At 42.5% G+C, this 22,026-nt stretch overlaps 1 protein-coding gene across 1 annotated transcript in view; it reads right to left on the minus strand.

Annotated features, from left to right (window-relative positions):
- Window positions 1–356: 356 nt before the first annotated feature.
- NXPE2 (neurexophilin and PC-esterase domain family member 2) overlaps window positions 357–22,026 on the minus strand; it is a gene marked incomplete at both ends in the record, with an annotated part of 104,518 nt that continues 82,848 nt past the window's right edge. Inside the window, 1 exon segment of the mRNA XM_080640579.1 lies at window positions 357–431. Within this exon segment, the coding sequence (XP_080496705.1) occupies window positions 357–431 (75 nt within the window).

A 22,026-nucleotide genomic window follows, 5' to 3' on the forward strand; every position in this document is an offset into this window, starting at 1 on the left:
GTCGCACGGTGTCACTCCACCCACCTAGCTGCCTCCCCACCACTCCCAGACCTCCCACCTGTCTCCGCTGTCTCTCAGCCTGCGACTTCCTTCCCCCAGCCTGTCCTCGTGTCTTGCCTGATAATTTATGCTAATAAGCTATCTCGCCTGGGAAAGGCACATAATAAATATTTGTAGATTGATAGATTCATATTTGAAAATCTAAGAGTCGTGTATTTATTTTTTAAATATGCATCAAGTGTCTACTGCGGGTCTGGCGGCACTAGACTCTGGGGATAGAAGAGTAAGAAGCAGGCAGGGTTCCTGCCTCCGATGTGCCCCCAGTCCAGAGAAAGGCAGAAATGGAAACAAAGGAATCACAGGGCACCTTTAATTGATAAGTGGATCATCACGTACTCGATGTCTGTCTGTGTCAGGGACTGCGATGGGTGCTGAAAAATAGGAAAAGGGGCAAGGTGCAGTCTTCACCGTTGAGGAGTGTCCGTTCTGGGGGAAGAGGCAACAAGGGAAGTGGGGACAGGTGGGGTTTATCCTGTGTGCCCTGGCGTGTGTGGCAGGCACACCATTCAGCCTTGCAGATTCCGGAGACCGGGTCTACACTGAGCAACAGGAATGAGCAGGGAATGGCAGAGACAGGAAGGGGAGAGGATCGAGGTGTTTAAGCAGCACAGAGTGAGGTGGTCCGTTCGCACTTTAGAACCATCCCTCTACAGCTCTCCTTCATGCATTATTCACTCACTCACTGACTCTTTCAGCATCCACTGAGCACCTACTACATGCCAGGAGTGATGCTATGCATGGTGGGAGGGGGAGGTTAGAGCTCAGGGTTCAGGGCAGAGGCTGTAGCAGAAATCAGGAGGGAGGGCAGTGGTCTGGAATAAACTGGTGGGAGTGGGTGTGGAGCCGTTTCAGGAGTAGAAACTTCAGAGCTTGATGATAGAGTAGATGGACTATGTGGGCCTGAGAGATGGTAAAAGTAATTACAAACAGTTACTGAGCTAACATTATATATAGGCATGATTCTATTTTATATGTATTCTTTAATTCTCACAGCAACCTCATGAGGTAGTCTCTGTTGTTGTCATCCTCATTCTCTGAATGAGGAAACGGCAGCACAGAGAGGCTGAGTGACTTGCCTAAAGTCACACAGTTAGTAGATTGCAAAACCAGGATTTAAATACGGGCTGAAGAGAAAGGCCCATTCCAAGGATGGAAACAGCCTGAGCAGAAGGGCAGAGAAGAAGAGGATGTGTCAGATGGGGAGGAGCAGAAACATGCAAGTACTGGTATTTCATCCAGTTTGGCGATTGTAGACAGATTAAAAACCAAAGTGAAGTATTACAGCACCTTTGAAGTTTGAGATTAAGCTGTGGAGAATACCTCCCTAAGAGAAGATTTCTAACAATTTCTGGAGAGCAAACTTAACCTGTGGAATTGGGGGCAGCCTGCTCAGAGGACCCCGTTTCCCAGATCCGGAACCTCCTAAAGGAGAGGGTCCTTTCTTCATTGGGTTGGGACAGTCCTAAGAGCTGCTGTTTTGCATTATTATTTTTGAGGCCTTCCCGGCCTGCTCACTCCAGGGAAACCTCTGTAACACTGTGTTCCACCAGCATTCGAGTGCGTTCTCAGAGCATGCTGACAAGACAGTTGCACGTATATTCTGAAGTGCGCATGACAGGACTAGCTACAAAATTTGTGGGGCCCAGCACAAAGTTCAAATGAAGGGCTGCTTGCTCAAACATGATTAAGAATTTCAAGCAAAAATCATTAAGTTTCAAGCAGAGCATGAAGCCACACACAGGCCCTTTCTAAGCCCCATGTGATTATGGGTTACAGACCCATGAAGCTGGCCCTGCATGGACCACTCACCCGATTGTGTTATAAGTTTCTTTACGGTGAAGACTATGTTTTCTGTGCATAAAGTACTTTGGAGTGCAAAACAGACTCATCAGATTTTAGGAAAACAATACAGGAGAAGGAGTCCTTACAGTACTGTGCCAAGCCCTGCAGTGGGTGTGCTTTCTAGATGAGTGAACAAAGGTGCAGGGAGCTGCCTAACGCTAATTGTTGTTAATGATGGATGGAGTGGAGATAGGCATGCGCATTTCCCTGCTCCAAAGCCCACACATTTGCAATACACCTCCAGTGGGGTGATGATTTGTCTGATTCCTTGAACCTTCCGTCTCCCTCATCAAACCAGGAAGACCCCCGAGATGCTCAGGACGGGGAGCTTGGTGCAGGATTGGATTCTTGCCGAAGCCCCACTTGACCTTCTGGGAAGTGCCCAGTCTTTATAGGAATTGGGAAAACTGAAGCTAGAGATGGCCTAGGGACCTGGGATGGGCTGATGCTCAGCAGGGGTGTCAGTTAACAAGTTAACCAGCATTAACTGAAGACCTACTAAGGGTCTGACCCCGTGCTGTGCTATGAGCCAGGAATGGAGAGCATGTCCAGGATAAAGTGAGATGCAGGGACGGGTCAGGATCCATGCACATTTTATTTGTTAATTTTGCAAACTGCAAGTTTAATTTTTAAATCAAGTTTCTGAAATGTCCCCAGCATAAAAATAGCCCCATTATAATGGCTTCATGTGGTTCCCAGTGTTTTCGCTCCTTTCAAATTCTAAAAATACTTCCAAATCTCCCACATCAAAGCAGTTTTCTTTTGAGTTATCTGTTCATCAAGAAACTGTGTAATGACAAAAAGCCACCCTTAAAAATGTGTTTTATTCACCACAATCTTGATAACATTTAACAAATAACTGCACACCATGTATGTGAGATACATCATGAAAGGAGCCCAGGGACTGAGCTAGGTGCATGCGAGGCTTCACTCACCCAAACATGCCCTACCGCACACACGTTTAGGTGTGGAAATGCACACACAGGTGCAAACCTGCGAGCCACTGCACAGGACCCAGCACATGGAGCCCTGCTGGAGCTGCAGCTCACAGATGCCATCAGATGGCCGGTCTGTTCCCAGGGGGGGTGTGTCTGGAGATTCTCAAGTGTATGTTTGCAAACCCAGTCTGGCCTGGTCCCTCCTCAGGTCTAGAGAAGTAGCAGACTTATGAGCTTTCTGATTTTCTGTGTGTGTGTGTGTCTGGGGGGAGTGGGGTGCTGGGATGAGTGTGGCAATTGGAACTGAGAGGGGCACAAATAGCTATCCAGGTGCCCATTGTCCGGGGCACTGGCATGAACAAGGATGAGTCAAGGAGGGTGTTGTTGGTTCCTCCCAGCCAGCCGCTCTCCGCAGGGTGCAGCCACAAGGCTGGACTTGGCTATTTATAGTCACACTCTGCCTGCAGGTATGATGGCTACTTTATGGAGTGAGCACCATACAAACTAATTGCAGGTTTGTGGTGCATTTATTCTTTCCTGTCTTACTAGTGTCTTCTCTTGCCACCTCCACTGCCCCCTAATTCCCAGCACCACCACTATCCCGATTTTTTGCAAAGATCAGAAACAGCACAGTGTTACTGGGAAGTTGGCAGCCCAGCAGAAGTGCCACCACTTCTATGAGCCCCTGGAAAAGGTGATGCCCTCAAAGGTGCCAAAATACACCAGACTAGGCTGGATTCCTGAAACCTTGCTGGCAATTCCCCAGCTTTTTGCTCAAAAGCCAGCATAATTCCAACAGAGCATGTGCCTTAGCATCTGCGCTGTGGACAGCACCTTGGAGGTCAACTAGCCCAACGTTTATCTGGGGTGTCTTCTGAAGAGATGACTCACCCCTCTCCAGGGCCACCTACTCCAGATTTAAAATAATTCTAATTATTAGCAAGTTCTTGTTTTGAACTGTAATACGTCTCTTCAAATACACTCTTGATAAAAAGAAAGAAAAAGTGATATCCTTTTTCCACATGACACCCTGTTACCTCCTCAAAGACAAGCTCAGGCACTGTCAGGCCGCCTGGCTCCAGCCTCGGCCTCCTCCTCCAGCCCCCGCTGGGGCCACTTGGTCCTCACCTCTGCACTCAGCTCTGCTCGGGGTGCTAGGACTAATCTTGGCCTTGGGCAGGAAGGATTTAAGGAGCTCAAGCTCAACTGTGTGGGATTAAAAATCAATTTTCCCTTAAGACTAATCTGGATAATGTGAGTTTTTTGTTGTGTCCTTTTCCTGATTAAAGGGGCTTCTACTTCTTTTTGTGATAACAATAGCTATGGTTTTTGAGTGTTTGCTATATGCCAAATACTGTGCTAAGCAGGTTATAGTTTCTTGAATTCTATCAGCAGGTCCCTGTGGTTGATACTATTATGCTTGGTTTGCAGATGAGGAAACTGAAGCCCAGGAAGGTATGGTGACTTTCCATGGTCACAAAGGTAATAAGTGAAGGAACTGCGGGGACAGCCCAGGAAAGCTTCACTCGGAAGCTCCATGTTAGCCACTCTAACGTGATGCCTTCCAGCTCAGTGTCCCTCTCAGGACCTGTAGGGCAAGGGCATACCTTTCTCGGTCTCCAGTGCCCAGATTGGGGTCCTACCTGAATCCCAGCCCCAAGGTGGAGCCCAGCCATGTGCTTAGAGACTTTGTTGTCTGCTTCTGTGTCTGTCTGCATGGTCAGTTTCATCCACTGTGCTGCCTGGACACCCCACCCAACCCCCTTTTCCTGCTCAGTGTGGCATTTGGTATTTGCATGTTTTCTTCTCTTCAGACTCACAATGGTGAGGCTTTTGAAGAGGTCTCCCCCACCCTTCTTGTTTAACTCCTGGTGAGCCCCAAATGTAACCTAAGAATTCTTAACTGCCCCATGAGAGAAACTCATAATGAGAAAGCCTTGTCTCATCTCACATTTAAGTAGACAGTTCTGATTGTACCTAACCCCACTACCTCCTTAGCAGTGGGCAAAGAGACTTGTTACTGGGACCCCCAGTCCAAAGGCAAAGGAGGTAGAGATATATTCTAGAGAGAAAACATCCCTTACGTTTCAAATCCCTTCCATGTCCATGGATCTAATCTGTCAGGTCTGGAGAAGGGTGTGAGTTTGCCAAGTTTAAACCTTTGTCCAGGAAGCCATGTCCCAGGTTCAGAAATGTTTTGTGTTTTTTTATAAGGACAGAACTCTTTCGTGAAGGAAGGAGAAAGAGTCACATATCAACTCACTCATTAATTGTCTTGCTGACCCCAATCTGAGTTGGTCCCTAGTCTTCATCTTGATTCTACTGTATAGACAAAAATGAAAATTTCTTTCTAAGATCAAATGTTTTAAGGGGCAAATAAAAAGTGGCAACCCAAATATGCTAACTAAAAACAAAACAAAAGAGAGAACATTCAAAATCAAACCAAAAATTGACCAACAAAATAAGACCCGAAGCATGGAGGCAGGAAACAGACTGACATACCTCAATGTGGGGTCCCATGAACATGGGCAATGGGAAAGTGAAAACCTGGGTGGGGGGTGGGGGATGGAGGTAGAGGCTGGGAAGAGGGGCTAAAGGGGGGGATGGGAGATATCTGTAATACTATGAACAATAAAAATATATTTAAAAAATCAAACCAAAACAAAAAGTAAATCCCAGTCTCTGGGCTCAAACTAAACATGATTACATTATGATGAACAGCCAGCCCATAGTGAATAGCAAATTAATTGTCCCTGTTAATGTTTCCCTCTTCAGCCTCAGTAGGGAAAGGGTTGACCTGGTGTTCTTTTAAGACAGAGCTCTGGACCCTAGAATCACAATGAGCTGATAACATGGCTTCCCGAGTGAAGGTTATAAAGGGGCAAAACCATAGATCTCAGCAAATCCCAGAGCAAATCTCTTAACCTTGAGGGCAGAGTCTCCAAACCAGGTCATGTGAGTCTGGAGCATAGGGAACGGGGTGATCAGAAATCTTCCCTGACACTTAATGAGTTTCTTCTGGTCATATACTTGGGGTCACTGAGGGGTCCCTTTTAACAACCCGACTGAGGAGTCAGAGATTGCAGAATGCAGTCAGGTGCATTGCATGGACAGCCTTTTAGGGTACCCTGAAATTGCCCTCTCTATAGTAGCCATAAAGAAGGACTCAAATGTGCATCTTAAATAGGCCAACTAAGTCACCGTTATGGAATGTGCTATTCACATCATCATTTTTTGCTTAGCAAATTGGGCTTGTCACTTTTTTTTTTTACTCCTCTGAAGTGTGTGGGCTTAGAAATACATTCTTCCATTATTTTCTGCACATCGAATCAAAACAAAATTGGGAACAAACCCAGATAAGTGTCAGAAAGGCAATTACTGAGTGTGTTGCAAGGCAGCCAATTCAGAATAATTGGCAAGGGCCAGCTGGCCCATGCCTCTGGGCTTAGCGCAGCCTATTACTGAAGGGAGGCCCTTGGGTAGGCAGAGTGGTGTAGAAGTGGTCATCTGATTTTCCCTCTGATAAGCTGATCCACAGGGAAGAACCACCAAACCAGGAAACCCAGCTGTCCATGGCCTCTCCATGAACACTCACCCCTGGAATCAGAGGGTTCGGTGCCCGCAGAAGGTTCCTGGTCCTAGGGTTTTCTTTTCCTTTCTTTTTTCCATGACCCACTTTACTTTCCAGTATAAATGTTAAGTGCATCAAACTCAACTTGAGATAAGAGCAAATTCATTTATTTAAACTTGATGAAAGATATCAAACAAGAAGAAACTCTAAAACCCAGGCCATCATGTCATACTATATTGGGAGAGATAGACAGACACATCAAGTTTACAATCAGGAATCTGATCCAGATTGAAAAGTAACCCTAAATGTTCTGCTCTCTTCTTTTTTAAAAAAATTAAATCTTTATTGTTGAAAGCATTACATATGTCCCCCTTTTTTCCATCATTGACCCCTTGTAGCCCACCCTCATCCCCTGCCCCAGGCCTTCACCACCCTATTGTCTGTGTCCATGGGTTATACATGTATATATATAAGTTCTTTGGCTGATCTCTTCCCACCCACCTTCCCACCTACACCTTCGCTCTGAGATTCTACAATCTGTTCCATGCTTCTACATCTCTGGATCTGTTTTGTTCAACAGATTTTGTTCATTAGATTCAACATATGAGTGAGCTCATGTGATAGTTGTCTTTCTCTGACTGGCTTATTTCACTTAGCATAATACTCTCCAGGTCCTCCATGCTGTCTCAAAAGGTAAGAGATCTTTCTTTTTTACTGCTACATAGTATCCCATGGTGTAACTATATCACAGCTTTTTTATCCACTTATCTACTGGGGGGCACTTGGGCTACTTCCAGATCTTAGCTATTTTAAGTTGTGCTGCTATGAACATTGGGGTGCATACATTCTTCTGATTGTTGTTTCAGGTCTCTTAGGGTGTAGTTCTAGAAGTGTGATCACTGGGTCAAAAGGCAGTTCCATGTTTAATTTCATCCACATTGTCCAGCTTGTTGGTATATAGTCATTCATAGTATTTTCTTACAATCTTTGAATTTCTGTGTTGACAATTGTTACTTCTCCGCTTTCATTTCTGATTTTATTTATTTGGGTCCTTTCTCTTTGTTTCTTGATGAGTCTGACTAACTGTTCATCAATCTTGTTTATCTTTTCAAAGAACCAGCTCTTGATTATATTGATTTTTTTGTATTTGTTTTTAGCCTCTATGCCATTTATTTCTGCCTAGTCTTTATTAGTTCCTTCCTTCTACTTACTCTGGGATTTTCTTGCTGTTGTCTTTCTAATTCTTTAAGTTGTAGGGTTAAATAGTTTATTATCAATTTTTCTTGTTTTTTGAGGTAGGTCTGTAGTGTTATGAACTTCCTTCTCAAGACTGCTTTTACTGTTTCCCAGAGATTTTGGGTGGTTGTGTGCTCATTTTCATTTGTTTCCAGGAAGTTTTTTATTTCTTTCCAGACCTTGTTAAGTTATTTATTGTTTAATAACATGCTATTTAGCCTCCATATGTTTGAATGTTTTTGAGGGTTTTTACTGTAGTTCATTTCTAATTTTATTCCATTGTGATCTGAGTAGATGCTTTATATGATTTCAATCATCTTGAACTGGTGGAAACTTGTTTTGTGTCCTAACATGTGGTCTGTCTTTGAGAATGACCCAGGTATAGTTGAGAAGAATGTATATTCTGCTGCTTTGGAGTGAAATCTTCTATAAATGTCAATTAAATCCATTTGATCCAGTGTGTCCTTTAGAGTCTCTGTTTCCTTGTTAACATTTTATCCAGAATATCTATTCAATAGTGAAATTAGCCGAAACTGGTTTGGCTCAGTGGATAGAGCGTCGGCCTTCAGACTGAAGGGTCCTGGGTTCGATTCCGGTCAAGGGCATGTACCTTGGTTGCGGGCACATCCCCAGTGGGAGGTGTGCAGGAGGCAGCTGATCGATGTTTCTCTCTCATCGATGTTCATAGCTCTCTATCCCTCTCCCTTCCTCTCTGTAAAATATCAATAAAATATATTTTTTAAAAAATAGTGAAATTAGCAGTGTCAATACTATGGCTGTATTGCTGTTGATCTCTCCCTTAAAGTCCTCCAGAAGTTTTCTGTATATTTAGGTGCTCCTATACTGAGTGCATATATGTTTATCAGGATTATCTCCTCTTGTTGGATCAATCCCTTTAGTATTATGTAGTGACCTTTATTATCTCCAGTGATGGCATTCATTTTGAAGTCTATTTTGTCAGATATGAGTATTGCTCTTTTTCCTTTCCATTTGCATGGAAAAATTTTTTTCCATCCCTTCACTCTCATCCTGTGTGAGTCTTTTGTTCTGGAGTGAGTCTCTTGTAGACAGCATATAATTGGTTCATGTTAAGTATTCATTCTGCTACCCTATATCTTTTGATTGGAGCATTTAACCCATTTTCATTTGAGGTTATTATGATGGATACTCCCATTTCAATTCTTTATGCCTATGTTTCTCTACCTCTATTTCTTCTTTTCATTACATCAGTCCCTTTAGCATTTCTTGCAGTGCTTGTTTGGTGGTGATAAACTCCTTTAGCCTTTTTTTGTCTGCAAAGTTTTTTATTTCCCCATCTATTTTGAATGATAGCCTTGCTGAATATAGTAATTTTGGTTTCAGATCCTTGCTTTTCATTACCTTGAATATTTCATTCCATTCCTTTCTGGCCTGTAACATTTCTGATGAGAAATCAGTTGACAACTTTATGGGAGCTCCTTTTTATGTAACAAACTAGAGGCCTGGTGCACGAAATTCGTTCCTCAGCCCAGCCTGCACCCTACCCAATCTGGGACCCCCTAGAGGGATGTCTGACTGCCCGTTTAGGCCTGATGCTGGCAGGATCGGGCGTAAACGGGCAGTCGGATATCCCTATCAAAATCCAGGACAGCTGGCTCCCAACTGCTCACCTGCCTGCCTTCCTGATTGCCCCTAACCACTTCTTCCTGCCAGCCTGATTACCCCCTAACCACTCCCCTGCCAGCCTGATTGATGCCTAACTGCTCCCCTGCCAGCCTGTTTGCCCCCAACTGCCCTCCCCTGCAGGCCTGGTCACCCCTAACTGCCCTCCCCTGCAGGCCTGGTCCCCCCCCAACTGCTCTCCCCTGCAGGCCTGGGTCCCTCCCAACTGCCTTTCCCTGCAGGCCTGGTCGCCCCCAACTTCCCTCCTCTGCCGCCTTGGTCACCCCTAACTGCCCTCCCCTGCAGGCTTGATTGCCCCCAACTGCCCTCCCTTGCAGGCCTGATCCCTCCCAACTGCCCTCCCCTGCTGGCCTGATCTCCCACAACTGCCCTCCCCTGCTGGCCATCTTGTGGCAGCCATCTTGTGTCCACATGGGGGCAGGATCTTTGACCACATGGGGGCAGCCAACTTGAGTGTTGGAGTGATGGTCAATCTGCATATTACTCTTTTATTAGATAGGATAGAGGCATGGTGCACAGGTGGGGGCCAGCTGGTTTGCCCTGAAGGGTGTCCCGGATCAGGGTGGGGGTCCCTTGGGCGTGGGGCGGCCTGAGCGAGGGGCCTGTGATGGTTTGCAGGCTGGCCACGCCCCCTGGCGACCCAAGCGGAGGCCTGGTATCTGGGGTTTATTTATCTTCTACAATTGAAACTTTGTAGCCTGGAGCGGAGCCAAGCCTTCTGCTTGCTCCATGGCGCCAGCCATTTCTATTAGGATTTATGTATCTTCTATAATTGAAACTTTGAAGCCTTAAGCGAGGCCTGGGCCGGCCAGGGTGTGTGGAAAGCTTGGCTTCTTCCATCACCGGGGGCAACCCTAGCCTCCTGCTCTTTCCAGCTCCGTGGCTGCCGCCATTTCTGTTTGGGTTTATGTATCTTCTATCATTGAAACTTTGTAGCCTTGAGTGGAGGCCTAGGCCAGCAAGGGCAGGCAGAAAGCTTGGCTTCCTCCATTGCCAGGGAAACCCAAGCTTCCCTCCTGCTCTCTGTGGCCATAGCCATCTTGGTTGGGTTTATTTGCATATTCGCTCTTGATTGGCTGGTGGGCTTGGCTTGTGGGCATGGCTTGTGGGTGTAGCGGAGTGATGGTTAATTTGCATATTACTCTTTTATTAGATAGGATTGCTTTTCTCTTTTCACTTTAATATTCTCTCTTTGTCTTTAATTTTTGGCATTTTAATTATGGTATGAGTCTGAGTGTGGACTGTTTGGGTTCTTCTTGCTTGGGAGTCTCTGTGCCTCCTGAACTTGTGTGACTTTTTCCTTCAGCAGGTTAGGGAAGTTTTCTGCCATTATTTTTTCAAACACATTCTCTATCTTTTGCTAGCTTTCTTCTCCCTCTGGCACTTCAATTATGCAAATATTGTTACATTTCATGTTGTCCCACAGCTCCCTTAAGTTGTCCTCCTGATTTTTAATTGTTTTTTTTTCCTTTTGTTTCTATGATTGAGTGATTTTTTTCTACCCTCTTTTCTAATTTACTGATCTGGTCCTTGGCTTCCCCTAATCTGCTGTTTATTCCTTCCACTGTGTTCTTTATTAGTGCTATGGCATTCTTCACAGTTTCAATATCTTTTCTCATGCTCTTGAGCATCTTTGCCATCATTATTCTGAAGGCTATGTCTGATAAATTTCTTATCTCCATTTCATTTAGCTCTTCTTCTGGGGAATTAACCTGTTCTTTCATTTGGGGCTTGTTTTTTGTCTTCCCATTTTGGCTGCCTGTTTGGATTAGTGTCTGTGTATTAGGTAGATCTGCTATGACTCCCAATCTCTAGTGCAGGACAATGTCAGAGCCCTGAGTACCTTGTTTGGAGATCTCAGCAATCCACAGCTTGTGGCTCCCTCTGCTGGGGCTGCATGCCTTTGAAAAGATCCAAGTTTTGCACCTGGATCTGCTTTTCCTAGCCCTGGCCCCAGGATTAGGTCAGACATAGACACAAAGCCTCCAGAGGCCAACCTCTTCCTGCAGCCTGATTGTATTTAGTCTTGATTAGCCTCAGGCTATTGACCACAAGGTGGGGTGAGAGGTCTTCCAATAGGGTGGAGCAACTGCCTTCCCCCCAGGCAAAAACCACCTGGCTAGCAAAGTTCTGCCACTGGAGAAAGGTTTCCTCCATCGTAGTGTGAGGGAATGACTCAGCACTAGAAACCAGGGTGGCTGCCCTCCAAGATCCAACCCCAGAGTTCCCAACCCTGGACTCTCCTCACACAGGTCCAGTGCACTCTGCCCTCCTTCTGCTGGAGCCCAGGGTGAATGGTTGCACACAAAATTTTGTGTGTTGGCCTTTTGAGAGGGTGCCTGTATTTCCATCAGTCTTGCTGTCTCATGCTGGCAGACAGCAAGCCTACTGCTTTTCACAGCCAGGTGTTATGTGGGCACCTTTCTCAGTCTGGTGCTCAGCACTGGGGAGCCCATGTTGGGGTTTAAGACTCCAGAGTTCTCATTGGGAACGCCACACACCTGATATATCCCTCTGGTACCTCAGCTGTTGTCTGTGGGAGCCTGGCCAGCCCTTTAGTGCCTCCACATTTCCTACCAGCATCTAGGTTGTCTCCACTTTCCACCCTTGGTTATCAGAGTTCTCTCCAGCTAGACGTCAGTTGATTTTTCAGGGTGGTTCTGTATTTTTGTTGTATTTCCAGTTTGGTCCTGGGGAGTGTCAGTGTAATTTCCACTTACTCTGCTGCCATTTTGGGATCTCTCTCATTTGACAACTTATTATTCTGCTCTCTTCTAAGAAAAATGTTCATACTAGATTCCAGTGAACACAGAACCAGCCCAAGCCAATCAATTATGTTATTCTGCTCTCCTGGCCCATGACTTGTTCCAAGAGTGGGCTTGTGACCCATGCCACACCAATCAACGATCTTCTTTAGGGTATTTCAAACTGAAGTTGGGAGCAAAAATTTTTCTTTCCTCTTGCATTGAAAAGATGAAATTCAAAGATGTCTGTGGCTATGTTATCATCAAATATAAAAAATATTTAATGAAAATGACAGATGGAAATGGAATGAGCTGAGAGGGAGAGAGAGAGAAAGAGAGAGAGAAAGAGAAAGAGAGAACAGAGTGGCAAAGAACAACAGAGCTCTGATAGCATTGTGGATCTTGAGTCCTATTGTTCCTGGGATCAGTCCTACTCTTGCCAGAACTATTACCAAGCTAATAAATTTCATTTTATTCCTGGATATTCCTCTTTTAATTGATTTCTCAATATTGGCTTCTTTATTTTTTTTTAATTTTTTTATTAAGATATTATATGTGTACATATCTTACCATTGCCGCCCCACCCCACTCCCATACATGCCCTCATCCCCCAATGTTTTGCATCCATTGGTTACTCTTATATGCATGCATATAAGTCCTTCAGTTGATCTTTTATTTCCCCCACCTCTCCCTAAACTTCCCGCTGTAATTTGACAGTCTGTTTGATGCTTTACTGCCTCTGTATCTATCTTTTTGTTCATCAGTTTATACTGTTTTTCATTATCCCCAAATGAGTGAGATCATGTGGTATTTTTCTTTCATTGACTGGCTTATTTCACTCAGCATAATGTTCTCTAATTCCATCCAAGTGCCTACAAATGGTAACAATTCCTTCTTTTTTATGGCAGCATAGTATTCCATTGTGTAGATGTACCATAGTTTTCTAATCCAGTCATCTGCTGACGGGCACTTAGGCTGTTTCCAAATCTTAGCTATTGCAAATTGTGCTGCTCTGAACATAGGGGTGCATATATCCTTTCTGATTGGTGTTTCTAGTTTCTTAGGATATATTCCTAGGAGTGGGATTACTGGGTCAAATGGGAGTTCCATTTTCAGTTTTTTGAGGAAACTCCATACTGTTCTCCACAGTGGCTGCACCAGTCTGCATTCCCACCAGCAGTGCACGAGGGTTCCTTTTTCTCCGCATCCTCGCCAACATTTGTCGTTTGTTGATTTGTTGATGATAGCCATTCTGACAGGTGTGAGATGGTATCGCATTGTCGTTCTGATTTGCATCTCTCTGATAATTAGTGACTTTGAGCATGTTTTCATGTGTCTCTTGGCCTTCCTTCTGTCTTCTTTCGATAAGATTCTATTTAGGTCCATTGCCCATTTTTTTATTGGATCATTTATCTTCCTTTTATTAAGTTGTATAAGCTGCCTGTAGATGTTGGAGATTAAACCTTTATCAGTGATAACATTTGCAAATAAGTTCTCCCATACAGTGGGATTTCTTGTTGTTTTGTTGATGGTCTCTTTTGCTGTGAAAAAGCTTTTTATTTTGATGTAGTCCCATTTGTTTATTTTCTATTTGGCTTCCGTTGCCCTAGGGGAAGTATCATTGAAGAAGTTCTTTCGGCATATGTCTGAGATTTTGCTGCCTGTGGATTCCTCTAGTATTTTTATGGTTTCCTGTCTTATATTTAAGTCCTGTATTCATTTTGAGTTTATTTTTGTGTATGGTGTAAGTTGATAATCTAGTTTCATTTTTTTGCATGTATCTGTCCAATTTTCCCAACACCATTTATTGAAGAGACTGTCTTGACTCCATTGTATGTTCATGCCTCCTTTGTCAAATATTAATTGCGCATAGTGGTTTGGGTCGATATCTGGATACTCTATTCTATTCCATTGATCTATATGTCTGTTCCTGTGCCAGTACCAGGCTGTTTTGAGGACAGTGGCTTTGTAATACAGCTTGAAATCTGGTATTGAGATCCCTCCTACTTTATTCTTCTTTCTCAGGATTGCTGTGGCTATTCGGGGTCTTTTTTTATACCAGATGAATTTTTGGAGAGTTCTTTCTAGGTCTGTGAAATATGCCATTGGTATTTTAATGGGGAGCGCATTGAATCTATAGATTACTTTGGGTAGTATGGACATTTTAATGATGTTGATTCTACCAATCCATGAACATGGTATGTTCTTCCATCTGTTTACATCTTCCTCTATCTCTTTTTTCAGTGTCCTGTAGTTTTCCGTGTATAGGTCTTTTACCTCCTTGGTTAGGTTTATTCCTAAGTATCTTAATTTTTTTGGTGCTATGGTAAATGGGATTGCTTTTTTAGTCTCTCTTTCTGTAAGTTCACTATTGGTGTATAGAAATGCCATAGATTTCTTGGCGTTAATTTTGTATCCTGCTACATTGCCAAATTCATTTATTAAGTCTGTTAGTTTTTTGATGGAGTCTTTCAGGATTTTTACATACAATATCATGTCATCTGCAAATAAGGACAGCTTTACTTCTTCTTATCCAATTTGGATGCCTTTTATTTCTTCTTCTTGTCTAATTGCAATGGCTAATACTTCCACTACTATGTTGAACAGGAGTGGTGAGAGTGAGCATCCCTGTCTTCTTCCTGTTCTTAGGGGAAATGGTTTTAGTTTTTGCCCATTGAGTATGATGTTAGCTGTAGATTTATCATATATAGCTTTTATTATGTTGAGGTATGATCCTTCTATTCCCACCTTGTTGAGAGTTTTTATCAAGAAAGGGTGTTGGATTTTGTCAAATGCTTTTTCTGCATCAATTGATATGACTATGTGATTTTTATCTCTCAATTTGTTTATGTGATGTATCACATTTATTGATTTGCGGATATTGTACCATCCTTGCATTCCTGGGATAAACCCTATTTGGTCATGGTGTATGATCTTTCTGATGTACTGCTGGATCCAATTTGCTAGGATTTTGTTGAGGATTTTGGCATCTACGTTCATGAGGGATATTGGCCTGTAATTCTCCTTCATTGTGTTGTCTTTATCTGGTTTTGGTATTAGGGTGATGCTGGCTTCATAGAAGGAGCTTGGAAGTGTTCCTTCCTCTTGAATTTTTTTGGAATAGTCTGAGGAGGATAGGTTTTAGTTCTTCCTTGAATGTTTGGTAAAACTCTCCTGTGAAGCCGTCTGGCCCCAGGCTTTTGTTTGCCAGAAGCTTTTTGATGACTGCTTCAATTTCTTCCATAGTTACTGGCATATTGAGCTGTTTAGATTCTTCCTGATTGAGTTTTGGAAGGTTATATTTTTCTAGGAATATGTCCATTTCCTCCAGGTTGTCCAGTTTGTTGGAATAGAGTTGTTCATAGTATTTTTTAACAATCCTTTGTATTTCGGCGGGATCTGTTGTTATTTCACCTCTTTCATTTCTGATTTTGTTTATTTGGGTCCTCTCTCTTTGCTTCTTGGTGAGCCTGGCTAGAGGTTCATCAATCTTGTTTATCCTTTCAAAGAACCAGCTCTTGGTTTTGTTGATCTTTTGTATGGTTTCTTTGGTCTCTAGGTCGTTTATCTCCACTCTGATCTTTATTATTTCCTTCCTTCTGCTTACACTGGGCTTTTCTTGTTGCTCTTTTTCTAACTCTTTGAGTTGTTGGGTTAGGTAATTTATTACCCCTGTTTCTTGTTTTTTGCAGTAGGCTTGTAGAGCTATGAACTTCCCTCTCAAGAATGCTTTCGCTGTGTCCCATAGATTTTGGATTGTAGTGTTTTCATTGTCATTTGTTGCCATGATGTTTTTATTTCTTCCTTGATCTCTCTGGTAACCCAATCATTGTTTAATAGCATGCTGTTTAGTCTCCATGTGTTTGATTTCTTTGGGTTGTTTTTATTGTAGTTGATTTCCAGTTTTATGCCACTGTGGTCTGAGAAGATGCTTGATATAATTTCTATCTTCTTGAATTTGAAGAGACTTTGCCTATGTCCCAATATATGGTCTATCTTTGAAAATGACCCATGTGCACTTGAGAAGAATGTATATTCTGTGGCTTTGGGGTGAAATGTTCTGAAGATGTCAATTAATTCCATCTGGTCTAGTGAGTCATTTAGGATTGATGTTTCTTTGCTGGTTTTTTGTTTAGAGGATTTGTCCAATGGTGATAGTGGGGTATTAAAGTCTCCTACTATGACTGTATTGCTGTCAATCTCTCCCTTGATATCCTCCAGGAGTTTTTTTTATGTATTTGGGTGCTCCTGTATTGGGTGCATATATGTTTACCAGAGTTATTTCTTCTTGTTGGATTGCTCCCTTTAGTATTATGAAGTGGCCTTCCTTATCTCTTGTTATATCCTTCATTTTGAGATCTAATTTGTGAGATATAAGTATTGCTACCCCAGCTTTTTTTTCAGTTCCATTTGCCTGGAAAACCTTTTTCCATCCCTTCACCCTCAGTCTGTGTGCATCTTTTTTTTTTGAGGTGGGTTTCTTGTAGACAGCAGATATATGGGTCTTGTTTTCTTATCCAATCCGTTACCCTTTGTCTTTTGATTAGGGCATTTAATCCGTTTACATTTAAAGTTATTATTGATAGGTTCTTATTTGTCGCCATTTTTATTCTTTAACCCTGTGTTCCTTCTTCGATTCCTATTCCTTTTTTTTTTTTCTTTTTTTTTTTTTTTACAGCAGACCCTTTAGCATTTCTTGCATTGCAGGTTTGGTGGTAATAAATTCCCTTAGTCCTTTTTTGTCTGTGAAGCTCCTGATTTCACCTTCAATTTTGATTGATAGCCTTGCTGGGTACAGTATTCTTGGATTCAGACCCTTCCTTTGCATGACTTTGTATATTTCATTCCATTCCCTTCTGGCCTGATGAGTTTCTGTTGAGAAATCAGTTGCTAGTCTGATGGGGGTTCCTTTGTAGGTAACTTTCTGTCTCTCTCTTGCCGCTTTTAAGATTCTTACTTTGTCGTTGGTGTTTGCCAATTTAATTATGATGTGCCTTGGCGTCGGTCTTTTGGGGTTCATTTTGCTTGGGACTCTGTGAGCTTCTTGGATTTGTGTGGGTTTTTTCTTCCCTTTATCAGAGAAGTTTTCTGTCATTATTTCTTCAAACAGGTTTTCTATTCCTTGCTCAGCTTCCTTTCCTTCTGGAACCCCTATTATGCAGATGTTGTTTTGTTTCGTGTTGTCCCAAAGTTCCCTTAGGCTCTCCTCCTGCCTTTTAATTTTTTTTTCTAGGAGTTGCTCTACTTGGGTATTTTTTCCCATCTTGTCTTCTAGCTCACTGATGCGGCCCTCTGCTTCTTCTAGTCTACTCTTGATGCTTTCTATTGAGTTCTTTACAGCAGCGATGTCATTTTTCATTTCTTCTTGGTTCTTCTTCATTTCCTCTTGGTTCTTGCTCATATTGTTGAATTTGTCTTCCATTCTTTTCAGCCACCTTATGACCATTTCTCTGAATTCTTTCTCCTGAAGGTTGCTTGCCTCCATTTTGTTTACTTCCTTTTCTGGTGATGCCTGCTTTTCTTTCATATGCGGGCTGTTTCTTTGTCTCCCCATGGTCTCTCTTCTCTGGATGTCTGGTTATGTAGTTCTCTCTCTCCTGTGTTGATTTAAAGGCACAAAATACAGCACTACCAGGTACAACACACAAGGCACTGAACAGAAATGTATTCACGATATTAATAACCTCCAATAAAAGTGACCACCAGAGAAAGGCAAATTAGGGGATAGGAGAGAAAGAAGAAGAGGAAAAAGAAAGAAAAAAAAAAAGAAGTATCAAAATGAAATTGGGAAAAGGAAAAAAAGTAAGAGAGACAGTAAAGAGACTAAGAGAGAAAGGGGAACAAACTATATATATGGGGATAAAACTCCAATAGAACAATCACTGATCCCAGCAAATGCCAGCAACCAGTACCTGGGGATTAATACAAACTACAACACCAACTAATATTGAGTGAGGCAAGGGAAAACAGAAGCACAAAACAAACAAAAAAATAAACAAACAAAAGAAGAATAAGCAAAACCATCTCACAAAAAAGCATAAAAATTTGATATAATCAACATTCAAGCAATCAACAACAAAAGGACAGAGAGAAAAACAATTTTTTGGATAGTTAAGACAGTGAAGAGAGAGGTGTGTAAGGACTTGGAGCAGGGGATTGGAGATTAGGTATATAAGTAGGGTGAAATTTTAACAGGGGGTAAACAGAAAGAATAGGGGAAATCTAAAGCAGGAAAGGGGTAAGATAAACAGGACACCGAAAAGGGGAAGGTTAGGAAGAGTGTGATGGCATAAAGGTAGAGTTGAGATAAAGTCAAACGATGCTAAAGGAAAGATGAAAATAGAATGTAGAACACTAATCCTAAAGTAAAATGAAGAGATAATAAAATGACACTTAAAAAAAAGATAAAATAGCAGTAGTAATAATACAGATTGAAAATAAAAATGTAATAATTAAAAAAGTAAAATCAAGTGAGGAAAAAAGAAAAAAAATTAGTTTCTTGAGTAAAGGATGCAAAAAATGAAAATAAAAAAATAAAAAATAAAGTGTGGAGTAGTGAAGGTCATTCACTTCCTCTGTTGTTCTGTTTGGCACTCCTGTTTCTCAGTGCAGACAGTATTGCAGTTCCCTGCGTTCCACTACTCTTCAGTGTTGTAAGCCAGTCCTGATTTTAAGCAGGCCATGTGTCTTAATTTCTCGTATTCCTTTATTTTTGATTACACAAGAGTCAATTTGTGATTCAGCCCCTGGGTGGCAGTGTTTCTGGATTGACTTCTGGGTCTATCTATGGCCTCTCTAGTCAGTGTTAGAGCCTTCTTTCCCTGTGGCACTCACTACCGGTTTGTGGGAGTGGGCTGCCTCAGAGCTGGCTCTCCGATGGTCACTCCCCGCTCTGATCCCCAGGTTCCAGAAAAACAACTTTCCCCTGCAGTCTCCCAGGGTGTCCCCAACTGGGTGATCCTATGTATTGGGCTTAGTAATCAGAAGCAAGGATTTGAAGAGGAAAAAGCCCAAATGTGCGAACAATAGGTCTGCGGGTAAGTCTAAGCAGCTGGCACACCTTTGAAATTCTTAGGCTGTCCCTGCACGTCAGATCAAAATGGGTTGCTTTTTAGAGACCTCTTCTGTTAGCAGCTCTGAGGACCCCCTTCCACATTCACGGATCACGCCAGCTCCAACAGCCACGGATTTTTCTAGGCTCAGACTTCCTCCTCCAGCTCCCACAAAACGCGCATTCCTCTCTCCCGCCGGGACCAGAGACCTCACCTTATCCCAGGCGAAATCTGACCTTTCCGTGGTGGAGTGTAGAGCTCCTCTGAATCCGCGTTTTTGCACCAATTGGGGACTGGTGTTCTGGGGCTTGCAGCTGTTCCGTGGGTGCCGCAGTTGTGGATTTTCAGGCTTCCGATAAGCTCCACTTTCCCGTTCAAGATAACGCAGACTCCGCGTCCAAGCCCACAGCTCCGGGAGGGGACCCAGCACAGTGGGGGCTGTCAGGTCAAGGGAACCCCGTCTAGCAGTCCCCCACCTTCTTCTGGAGTTTAACTGTCCCTTAACTTGCCAACAAACACTCCTCGTGCGACCCTCAGCTGTTCTTTCTTTCTACTCTGGGACAAGGCTCAGAACAAGTCTGTCTATTCGCCACCATTTTTCCTCCCCTCAATATTGGCATCTTTAGTCCCAAACTATTTACTCATCTTTATTCACACTCATTGTATTGGTAATATCATCTAGTACCTTGGCTTTAAATTCCATTTATGCTAACATTGTCATTTATAATTCTAACTCTGACCTCTACACCCATATATCTGGCTGCTTATTCAACAATGCCTCTTGTTTATCTGGTAGTAATTTTGATTGGACTTGTCCAACACAATACTCTCCCCTTCTCCCACAAGACCCTCACCCAGCCTTCCCATCTTGTTAATGGAACCACTGAAGGCATTTTTCAGTTATTCAGATCAGAAACATAAGTATCATCTTTGAAATCTTATTTTACACCTTTGACACCCAATCCATCACCAAATTCTGCTGGTTCTACATCTAAAATAAATTTCCACATACTTTATTCTATTTCACCTTTTCCAGCTTGGTGTACCACAACAGTCTCCTATCTAGTTTCTTAGCTTGTGCTCTTGACCACTATTTTCCATCTCCATATAGCACACAGAGCATTCTTTTTAGCATTTGAATGACACTTCTGTACTTTTTTATCTTCCACAAGAATTAGTAAATTCCAAACTTCTTATCATGGTCCACAAAACTCTATGATCTGCTTGTGTCCATCTCTCCAACTAATTTTCTTAATTGTCTTCTTTCCTTGAAACTGTCAAATTTGTTCTCTGCCTCAGGGTATTTAAATTTGTTCATCTCTACCCAGAATGTTTGCATAATTGCTTTCTTTTCATTATTTAAATGCCTCAAAGAAGCCTTTTCTGTTTCCCAAATCTAAGTTGATTTCTCCGTAGTACTCTATACTCTATGGTATTTTCTTCTTATCCATTCTTTATATTTTATCTCTGTACTAAAATACAAACACCATAAAACTTGGAAATTGCTTTTTCAGTACCATATTCTCAGCACCTAAGACAGTTCTTAGCAAAAGAAGTGCTTAATAAGAGTGTATAGTATGTAGAAATAAAAGCTATTTAGTTGGGTTTCTCTCACTTTCAAGTAAAGGGGATTTCAAGCGATATAAGATATTTCTTCATAATTCCACACAAAAATCAATGATAATAAGTTTGATAGTTATGGACCTTAAGTTATAAAGCTGTATTGAATGCCATAAAAATAGCAGAACAATGATGCTTTCTATTTATTGAGCATTTACTATATACCAGGCACAGAATCTTCTTTTCACAGTCTTGGAAACTGAGATCAAGAGAGATTTCATGACTTGTTCAAGATTATATAAAGTAAAATTGGTAAGTCTCGAACTTGAACTTAGAAGTTCTGATTCTAATGTCAGCATTTACCCATATGTCATCACACTACCTCTCCAAAGTAAATATAATAAATGAGTAGGAAAGAGCAATATTTAATGAAGTCAACTTTACAATGTCTTACCAAGTATGAGGTCTTTAGGTATTTGCTAGATAGAAACTTTACTGCTGAAAATGGTAGAATAAAATATAAGTTTGAATAATCAAACAATGTCAAAAGTCTAAAGTTCATTATCTATTGCACATTTTAATATAGTGTAGCTTTAGAAGACATAAAATAATATCTACCCAAGCAGATCATAGTGATAATGAGCTTGTGAAAGTTATTATGAAAGCTTTTTAAGTAAGAGAAAATGTATCATGCATATATGAAGTTTAACTATTTTTAGATGGTTAACACCTTAATCCCAGGGACAAACATCTGCTCATCCAAGTAGCTTGCAATTTTTTTGGGGGGTGGGGGGGTAAGATGCCATAGACCAATGGAATGTGTTATGAGAGGTGAGGAAGATGAGGAGGAGGAGAAGGAAAAGGAGATGAAGGAGGGAGAGGAGGAGGAAGGGAAGAGAAGGAGGAAGGAGGGAAGGAAGAGACAGAGAGGAGAGAAGAAGCAGGCAAGGAAAGAGAGGGAGAATGAGGAAGACAAGAGGGAAGGAAGGAAAGAAGGGAGAGAGGGAGGGAGGGAGGGAGGGAGGGAGGGAGGGAGGGAGGGAGGGAGGGAGGGAGGGAGGGAGGGAAGAAAAAAGGGGAGCTATCAACTTTATCTGGCACGAGGTAAGTGCTCTGGACCAATCACTATAGGCCCCTCTGTGCTCTCAGTGTTTACAGATGTTCCCTCTGGTGCGGATCTCTGCTCCAGCTCTGGGGCTCCCAGGCTGGCCTCACATCTTCTTGTCACTCTTTGTTTGGGTGCAGCCTCTCTGACCCCTTCTGCCTCAGAGGTCTGGGAGAAGGATTGTAAGCCATGCACAGAATCCACTGTCTAATTTCCTTTCCACAAAGGGAAACCCACCACTGGACCACTGCTCCGT

The sequence above is a fragment of the Plecotus auritus genome, assembly GCF_963455305.1.
Source record: "Plecotus auritus genome assembly, chromosome: 9".
NCBI lineage: Eukaryota > Metazoa > Chordata > Mammalia > Chiroptera > Vespertilionidae > Plecotus > Plecotus auritus.